This window comes from Palaemon carinicauda, chromosome 35 (assembly GCF_036898095.1).
Source record: "Palaemon carinicauda isolate YSFRI2023 chromosome 35, ASM3689809v2, whole genome shotgun sequence".
NCBI classification, from domain to species: Eukaryota; Metazoa; Arthropoda; class Malacostraca; order Decapoda; family Palaemonidae; genus Palaemon; species Palaemon carinicauda.
In genome coordinates, this window is record NC_090759.1 from 18,300,853 (window position 1) to 18,310,852 (window position 10,000).

General features: G+C 37.5%; 2 protein-coding genes across 2 annotated transcripts in view; one reads left to right on the forward strand and one right to left on the reverse strand.

Moving 5' to 3' along the window:
- The window catches only part of LOC137627186 (glutamate receptor-like), a 34,909-nt gene extending 33,730 nt beyond the window's left edge, over window positions 1–1,179 (forward strand). The window contains exons 11-12 of the mRNA XM_068358263.1: window positions 370–499; window positions 1,034–1,179. Coding sequence (XP_068214364.1) covers window positions 370–499; window positions 1,034–1,141 — 238 coding nt within the window. The 3' untranslated portion in view covers window positions 1,142–1,179. The remainder of the gene's footprint in view (window positions 1–369; window positions 500–1,033) is intronic.
- Window positions 1,180–6,023: 4,844 nt separating this feature from the next.
- Window positions 6,024–10,000, reverse strand: part of LOC137627647 (fibrinogen-like protein 1) — a 25,746-nt gene continuing 21,769 nt past the window's right edge. The window contains exon 10 of the mRNA XM_068358789.1: window positions 6,024–6,865. Within this exon, the coding sequence (XP_068214890.1) occupies window positions 6,678–6,865 (188 nt within the window). The 3' untranslated portion in view covers window positions 6,024–6,677. The remainder of the gene's footprint in view (window positions 6,866–10,000) is intronic.

Below are 10,000 nucleotides of genomic sequence, written 5' to 3' on the forward strand. Positions count from 1 at the left end.
AAACCCATCATCATAAAATCTACATCTCCATTAAATCCGGTCTTAGTATCTGAGTTATATCAGTTATATATATATATATATATATATATATATATATATATATATATATATATATATATATATATATATATATATATATATATTTGTACAATATCTTGTGAGTTTGGTGAAAATAAATGAAAGTTAGCATATGATGTTTGTCATTTGATAGTATTGAGACTTTTCTTCATTTTCTGGTATCCATGAGATTTCAGTCACATTCTCAAAATGATGTTCTAATTTCATAAAAATTACATCAGCTGTTCAGCCAAAGATTATTTTCTTTACATTTATTATATTCATTTCCTCAAAACAATTTGTCAATTACAGAATAAGAGCTGTGGTCGAAGGTGGTCTTTATAATTACTGGCTGGAAAATGCTTTTGCTAATTCAAAATCGTGCAAGAATCCACCGACGAAAATCACCGTCATGTCGCCCTTGTCTTTTGCAAATATATGGGTAAGGAGCATTATTATTATTATTATTATTATTATTATTATTATTATTATTATTATTATTATTATTATTATTATTATTATTATTATTATTAAGGAGCATTGCCTGATGCAATGTAACATCAGAATCTTGTTTGTGTTAAACCTCAAGGAAAGATTTAATCCATCTAGACATAGGGGTCGGAAATCAAAATCATTGTATGATACGTAAGATGTCTAAAAACATTAAGACGACCCCATATTTCGTCCTCATGCAAATTAGGTTATACATTTCTTCTTATTTGCTAACGTAGATACGGACTACATCATAAATTCCAATTCCTTGTAGTAAGTACACAAAAAATAATCAATCTTTTGTTCCTCAGAACTACATGGAATAAAGTTAAGAGGTTAGCCTCGAACAATATTCAAAAGTGAATAAAAGAATTTGACCAAACTCCCTTCTGGGACCCCATAATTTGCTATGTATTTCATTCACTACTGGCCTTAGATCCACTGCCTATTTATGCAATGTTAACATTATTCCCATGATTTCCAGGGTATGTTTGTACTTCTTGTGGGCGGATACCTTATCAGCATTGTAGTCCTGTGTCTGGAAATTTTTAGTACAAAGATTCAGTGGCTCAAAAGATCATCCGCTTACTGACCTAGAGTACTTGGTGAAAGTATGTTCAAAACGTTCTCTTTGAGATGAGTATTGTATTAATAAATGACTTTAAGATGAAGTTGTTCTTTATTTGATTACGTAGCTTTTTTTTTTTACATTCATAACAGTTGACGGCCACTGAACATTCTAAGTAACACCATAGTTAACGATTTTATTATTTCTGGCCTTCCTCGAAGGCTTCTGCAAACGATTTTTATGCAATAAATTGAATTTTGCTTTTTTTGAAAACTTTATATTTCAGGCTTATTATGCGTTTTCCTAAAATGACAAAAAAAGTTTATGCTTATTTTCTGCGATACATGAATCAATTAAGAAGAAAAATACTTCATATCTACAAGAATGCTCTTTCAACTACTCTCTAGGCTACTGTTATGAGAATATAACAACTCATAATCATTCTAATTCATATTCACACTCTAACACATAAAACGCAGATTAAAACAGCAAAAATCACTCTGTCTCGCATAGGCAGAAATTTTGGACAACTTATTTCATTATTTGCCGCTGAAATGGCGTTGTCTGATCAATATGCTACAAAGTTATGCCTTTTCCAAAATGATATGAGTTACTTGTTTTTAGTGAGATAGGCAGGCAATCTAAATTCCCTTAGCCAATACTGGCATACCCAAAGAAAATGGGAAGGGATATGTCCCTGATTGGTGTTCTGCTGAACTGTGGTTTGAGTCCCGTTCAAACTCGATAGTTTTTATTAGTGTCTGCAATCTCATCTTTGTGAGCTAAGGATTGAGGGTTTGGGGGAGCCTATATGTCTACCTGCTGAGTCATCAACATCCATTGCCTGGCCCTCCCTTGTCTTAGCTTGGGTAGAGAGGGACCTTCGGTACTGATCATATGGATATATGGCCAGTCTCTAGGGGATTCTGCTGCTAGCTAGGGCAATGTCACTGTCCCTTGCCTCTGCCATTCATGAGTGGCCTTTAAACCTTTAAGAGAAGTGCAGAATAATGCGAGCGACAGTTGTTAACCGTGCGCGATATTAGCTTATGATCTCTATAGATTAAACTTGGGAATAAGAATCTTTATGCTGGAATCACACCAGTCATTTCTTGTTTGAGGTTTTCGCCAACCTCCAGCCGATGCTAGTGAGCGAAAGTGTTGTAGCGTCACAATGTGATCTCGCAATTCGAGGAGCAAATAGGAAAAAAGTGTAAACGAAACCGATCAGCTGAAATCATCATGACACCTAAAAAATGTTCTGACTGTTGCAGTAATATGTCTTTTCGGAATATTACGTGAATTGAAGAATTCTACAACTAGCAACCGAGGACCAAACATTTTTATTATCTTTTGAGGCTTGTTGGACAGAACATTTCCAGGCAAGAGCACGTCCTATTTACAGCAGTCATGTTGTTTGTTTACATGCGAATTCATGCTCGCGGTTTGTGCTGGCTTCTTTTCGTTCAGTCGGGAAGCCGATATCTAGAGAAAAATGCTCCAGGTTTCCCATATTCAGCAGCAACGGCTCGCTGCTGGCGAAAAAAAAAGCCTAGTGTATTTCCAGGTTTTACCAGTGTTACGATGCCACTCGATAGATGACACTCACTTTGAACCAAAGGGTTACGGGTGTTACGATGCCACTCGATAGATGACACTCACTTTCAACCAAAGGGTTACGGGTGCTACGATGCCACTCGATAAATGACACTCACTTTGAACCAAAGGGTTACGGGTGTTACGATGCCACTCGATAGATGACACTCACTTTCAACCAAAGGGTTACGGGTGCTACGATGCCACTCGATAAATGACACTCACTTTGAACCAAAGGGTTACGGGTGTTACGATGCTACTCGATAGATGACACTCACCTTGAACCAAAGGGTTACGGGTGTTACGATGCCACTCGATAGATGACACTCACTTTGAACCAAAGGGTTATGGGTGTTACGATGTACCACGATAGATGACACTCACTTTGAACCAAAGGGTTAGGGGTGTTACGATGCCACTTGATAGATCACACTCACTTTGAACCAAAAGGATACGTGTGTTACGTTGCCACTCAATAGATGACACTCACTTTGAACCAAAGGGTTACGGGTGTTACGATGCCACTCAATACACCTTGAACCAAAGGGTTATGGGTGTTACGATGCCACTCGATAGATGACATTCACCTTGAACCAATGGGTTACGGGTGTTACGATGCCACTCGATAGATGACACTCACTTTGAACCAAAGGGTTATGGGTGTTACGATGTACCACGATAGATGACACTCACTTTCAACCAAAGGGTTAGGGGTGTTACGATGCCAGTCGATAGATGACACTCACCTTGAACCAAAGGGTTACAGGTGTTACGATGCCACTTGATAGATGACACTCACTTTGAACCAAAGGGTTACGGGTGTTACGTTGCCACTCAATAGATGACACTAACTTTGAACCAAAGGGTTACGGGTGTTACGATGCCACTCGATACACCTTGAACCAAAGGGTTATGGGTGTTACGATGCCACTCGATAGATGACACTCACCTTGAACCAAGGGTTTACGGGTGTTACGATGCCACTCGATAGATGACACTCACTTTGAACCAAAGGGTTACGGGTGTTACGATGCCACTCGATTGATATCATTCAATTTGTACCAAAGGGTAAAAGGTGTTACGATGCCATGCGATAGTTGACACTCACTTTGAACCAAAGGGTTACGGGTGCTATGATGCCACACGATACATAACACTCACCTTGAACCAAAGGGTTACGGGTGGTACGATGCCACACGATAGATAACACTCACCTTGAACCAAAGGGTTACGGGTGTTACGATACCACTCGATAGATGACACTCACTTTGAACCAAAAGGTTTGGGGTGTTACGATTCACCATGATAGATGACACTCACCTTGAACTAAAGGGTTACGGGTGTTACGATGCCACTTGATAGATGACACTCACTTTGAACCAAAGGGTTACGGGTGTTACGATACCACTCGACAGATGACACTCACCTTGAACCAAAGGGTTACGGGTGTTACGATGCTACTTGACAGATGAAACTCACCTTGAACCAAAGGGTTACAGGTGTTACGATGCCACTCGATAGATGACACTCACCTTGAACCAAGGGGTTACGGGTGATACGATGCCACTCGATAAATGACATTCACTTTGAACCAAAGGGATACGGGTGCTACGATGCACCACGATAGATGACACTCACTTTGAACCAAAGGGTTACGGGTGTTACGGTGCCACTCGATTGATATCACTCACTTTGTACCAAAGGGTTACGGGTGTTACGTTGCCACACAATAGATGACACTCACTTTGAACCAAAGGGTTACGGGTATTACGATGCCACACGATAGATAATACTCATCTAGAACCAAAGGGTTACGGGTGGTACGATGCCACACGATAGATAACACTCACCTTGAACCAAAGGGTTACGGGTGTTACGATGCCAGATGATAGATGACACTCACTTTGAATCCAAGGGTTACGGGTGTTACGATGCCACTCGATGGATAACACTCACCTTGAACGAAAGGGTTACGGATGTTACGATGCCACACGATACATGACACTCACTTTGAACCAAAGGGTTATGCGTGTTACGATGCCACATGATAGATGACACTCATTTTGAACCAAAGGGTTATGGCTGTTATGATGCCACATGATAGATGGCACTCATTTTGAACCAAAGAGTTATGGGTGATGCGATGCCACACGATAGATGACACTTATTTTGAACCAAAGGGTTATGGGTGTTATGATGCTACACGATAGATGGCACTCATTTTGAACCAAAGGGTTATGGGTGTTACGATGCCACATGATAGACGACACTCATTTTGAACCTAAGGGTTATGGCTGTTACGATGCTACACGATAGATGGCACTCATTTTGTACCAAAGTGTTATGGGTGTTACGATGCCACACGATAGATGACACTCACTTTGAACCAAAGGGTTATGCGTGTTAGATGCCACACGATAGATGGCACTCATTTTGAACCAAAGGGTTATGGGTGTTATGATGCTACACGATAGATGGCACTCATTTTGTACCAAAGTGTTATGGGTGTTACGATGCCACACGATAGATGACACTCACTTTGAACCAAAGGATTATGCCTGTTAGATGCCACACGATAGATGGCACTCATTTTGAACCAAAGGTTTATGGGTGTTATGATGCTACACGATAGATGGCACTCATTTTGTACCAAAGTGTTATGGGTGTTACGATGCCACACGATAGATGACACTCACTTTGAACCAAAGGGTTACGCACGTTACCATGCCACACGATGGATGGCCCTCATTTTGAACAAAAGGGAACACTCGGGCACACTATTCTATCTTATTTCTCTTCCTCTTTTTTTTTTCTTTTTTTTTTAAAGTTTATATATGAAACATCTAATTTATTGTTGTTACTGTTCTTAAAATCTCTTATTTTAATTGTCCATTGCTTCTCTTGTAGTTTATTTGTTTCCTTATTTCCTTTCCTTACTGGGCTATTTTCCTTATTGGAGCTCTTGGGCTTTTGGCATCCTGCTTTTCTAACTAGGGTTGAAGCTTAGCTAGTAATAATAATAAATAGGAAGGAAGACGAAGAGACAGTGAGTCACACACCATTCTCCTTTGTCGTAAAATGCAATGATAAGACACTGGCACTATACAGTGACTGACGTCTTTCGTATATTAGTCTAAAATGGAGTTCAGGGGAGAATGGTTCCTTCCAAACAGACTGCTTATCCCAGATGTATTAAACCTAATAGACTTTATAAAGTTTTTTTCAGTCCATGATAGATTTCTTCGACATTTAACCTACCAGAAAACATTACAGCTTGCTAATGTAAATTATTTAAAAAGAACAACCTAAATATTTCTTGATATATCTTTATTATTCTTGTGATATACAGATAAAATGCAGTGATTACAACTAAAATATTTTTAATGCAAGTGACATTACTGCTTCAACACAATAATGTTATTTTAACAACAATGGAAATTATACGATTCTCTTTTCAACAATTAATAAATCTTAAATCAAAGGCCTTTTACGGCCAAATTTATAATGTAAAGTTAACTTACTCGTCCCATGAATATTGTTACATTGTTACAAAAGAATATTTGTTGTATGAAATATATCACCCTTAGAAAAAAAATAATTGTTTCGCATTTAGAAATGAATTAATTGGATTTTCCGCTAAGAGAGTCAGACCTAGAAATATTAATTTTCAGAAAATTGTTTTAGAAAAAAGATTGAATTATTCAGTTTCATCCAATAATAAAATCTTTAGATATAATTGACACAGTAGGCTATATATGAAATGGGCTGTCTTAGCGCAAGAGCCTGTGGCTTGCACCTTCAGTGCAGGTCGTTCTAATACCTATCTACATATGAAATCAACACTGCAATTTAAATCATTTGAACACCTAGCAATATCAGAAAAATCACCTAATCCTTTTCCTAGGGAAATCAATATCTGCTTTCGAGTGTAGTTCTGAAGGAAAATGAAATCCTCTTCCGTCTTTCAGTCGTCTCTAGGTCGGATCTTGAAGCGTATGGAAGAAAGTCCAGTGTATTCTTTTTCTTCATTCAACGACCAGAAGAAATAATTGAGCGTTCTGATGTTTCCTTCAACGCCCCTGGGTGCTGTAGGGTTGACTCCGTAGCAGTGGTTGAACCACCAGCCACCACCTCCTAGATCGGAGCATTTGTCTGAAATTGTAATGAAGTTTCTTAATCCAACTGTGTATTGATAGATTGTAATTTGTCAAGGAGGGACCAAATAGTGAACACAGTGAAAGTGTATAACTATCACCTGAGAAACATAGCATTTATTAGAAAATATTTAACAGAGGGCATTACAAAAATTTTAGTGATGAGTCACATAATATCAAGGCTTGATTATTGCAATTCTTTGTACTATAAATTGCCCAATACACTACTAAGAAAGCTTCAAAATGTGCAAAACCGGGCGGCCAGACTGATAAAAGGCATTAAACCTCGGGAGAGAATAACTCCTGCACTGATCGATCTACATTGGTTACCTGTTAAGGCTAGAATTGAATCTAAGATTTGCTTGTTGACTCACAAAGCACTTACAAGTGATAAGCCTAAATATCTTCGTGATTGCTTGGTCCCCTACCCTCAAGCTACTGGCGCTGCTGTAAGAGTTAGACATGCTGATGACCCATATAGACTATTCGAAATTAGTGTGGATCATGCAACAGGAGGAAGAACGTTTTGTTATGCTGCACCGAAACTCCTCAACGACCTTCCACTTGATGTCAAGAATAGCAAAAATGTGGCAGCTTTCAAAAAAAAAAATGAAGACTTATTACTTTGGAAAGTGTTATGATAGTGATCTGAAAACTATTAAGCCTGAATACAAATGCTAGCGAATAACTGAAAAGATACAGAGCAAAATATTAACTGGAGAGAAATTTCACACACCAAGGCCTGCCTGAACAGACTTTTAGTGTCTGATGGAGAGCGAGAATTAAACCCCTAAAAGTAAAAGTAAGTAAGTAAACTTAATTCCACTAGAACTAAAAATTAGTGTCCATAACTATGGCTCGATCGATGTGGGTTATTATTATTATTATTATTATTATTATTATTATTATTATTATTATTATTATTATTATTATTATTATTATTAGTTAAGCTACAACCATAGTCGGAAAAGCAGGATGTTCCAAGCCCAGGGGCTCCAACAGGGAAAAATAGCCCAGTGAGGAAAAGAAATAATAAGGAAATAGATAAACTACAAACGAAGTAATGAACAATTAAAATGAAATATTCTAAAACCGGTAACAACATTAGAATAAATCTTCCATATATAAACTTTAAAAACTTCAAAAAGCAAGAGGAAAAGAAATAAGATAGAATATAGTGTGACCGAGTGTCCCTTTAAGCCAGAGAACTTTACCCTAATACAGTGGAAGACCATGGTACACAGTCTATGGCAATACCAAAGACTAGAGAACCGGTTCTAGAAGCAGCAGATTTGAAAATAAAATTTTGCATAGTTAAAGACTCAAAGAGTGGTTCTCTTAGTTGAGGGTACACTCGGCCACATTATTCTATCTTATTATTATTTTTCTTTTTTTAAGTTTTTAAAGTTTATTTATGAAAGATCTATTCTAATGTTGTTTCTGTTCTTAAAATATCTTATTTTGATTGTTCATTATTATCTCTTAGTTTACTTATTTCCTTGTTGCCTTTTCTTTACTGGGATATTTTTCCCTGTTGGGGCCCTTGGGGTTATAGCATTTTCCTTGTACAGCTAGGGTTGTAGCTTAGCTTGAATAATAATAATAATAATAATAATAATAATAATAATAATAATAATAATAGTAATAATAAAATCTTTGTTCATCTGTGCAACATGTACACGCTTAAGAATATCTGGCTACTTTGGCTAGTACACTTTTAAATACTTACTTATTAAAAATATCCTAGTATCGAAGTTCGTGATGTTAGATATCCTTCTGTGGTTCTGACAACCTTCTGCCTTTATTTCTTAATTACTACCAATTGTAGTGTCTGTCAACTTTTCCTGAGAAACAGGCTTAATTTTATACTGGTTTTCTTTGAAACTATAGGTTTGCACTTACTGCATCATCATCAAACACAGTTAGTCAATAGCACTGAAAATTTTATCAATACAATGATATTTGATAAATCATTTTATCTCTACTACTCAAGCTGTTACAACTCCCTCCTTTCAGCTCTCTCTCTCACTCAGCTGAAATCTCACACTATCCCCCCCACCTCAAAACTTAACCTTAAACCACTATGAAGTTTTTTTTTTTAATTCACCTATATCAATATCTCCAACTAAAATTTTTCAACTCCTTCCCGAGCTTTCCTTCTTATCGGGACTTACTACTATAATTCTTTCTCTCCAACTAAGACTGGAGCCAGAGGGCTCTTGGGAAGGTATCCCCTTCCCACAGTAACCCACTTCCTTCTCAAAACAACCCCTCATCACCCAAAACCTATCCCAATATCCTAAAATAAATGTTGCAGAATATCCCCCATCCCAACTACCTATCCAAATAAATCCTACCAAAACACCTACGGGCTGCAAGATTGCAAGAGCCCGTGTCTGGCCAAAAGGGCCAGGCAATCTTCAACAACAACAATTATCAGCAGTCCTGTGCTCATTTCTCACCAGGTCTTATAACTCGATATAATATGTCCGAAGTATCGGCGCAGCATTTATTCTATTTCTCTTATCCTGCCGATATCTATGTAAACTTTTCTTATAGCTAGAAGATTTTAATTGTCCTAGTAACTTATGCCACTGACGAAAAATCGTCTCCTTTTACCGATAGAAATTTGGAAAATTTCTCTTGAGTGGTGTCCTGTAATGATGTTCTATAATATTGTTCTCTTAAAAAGAAAGTCCTACTGTTCTGCATTAATTCCTCAATTAATAATTTTCTCTGACACTGATATACCCGTGATCTTGCTGTTTTTCTACGTGGATAGGACTTCAGAGCTTATTCATAACCATTTGGTAAAATATGAATGAACTAACTCCAGTGCCATGTTGTCTTTTTCATGGTAATCTTGACTCTTGCATGGCATGTGCCTGTTCTTCTTTGAATCAGTCCCCAACGCAATCTATTAGAAAAATAAAACCAACCTACCTTTCGCTCTGTTACTTTAACTGAAAAACACTTACTTTCTTCAGCTACATATAATATAACTTAACTCTCTAGCTACAAATCACAAATGTATAATGTGCAAAGAAAGGCCTCATTACTTCATTTCATATTTCTATAACTTCATCTGGTCCAGAAAGGTGGCTTTATCGTTTCCTTCGTATGTATGTGGCGG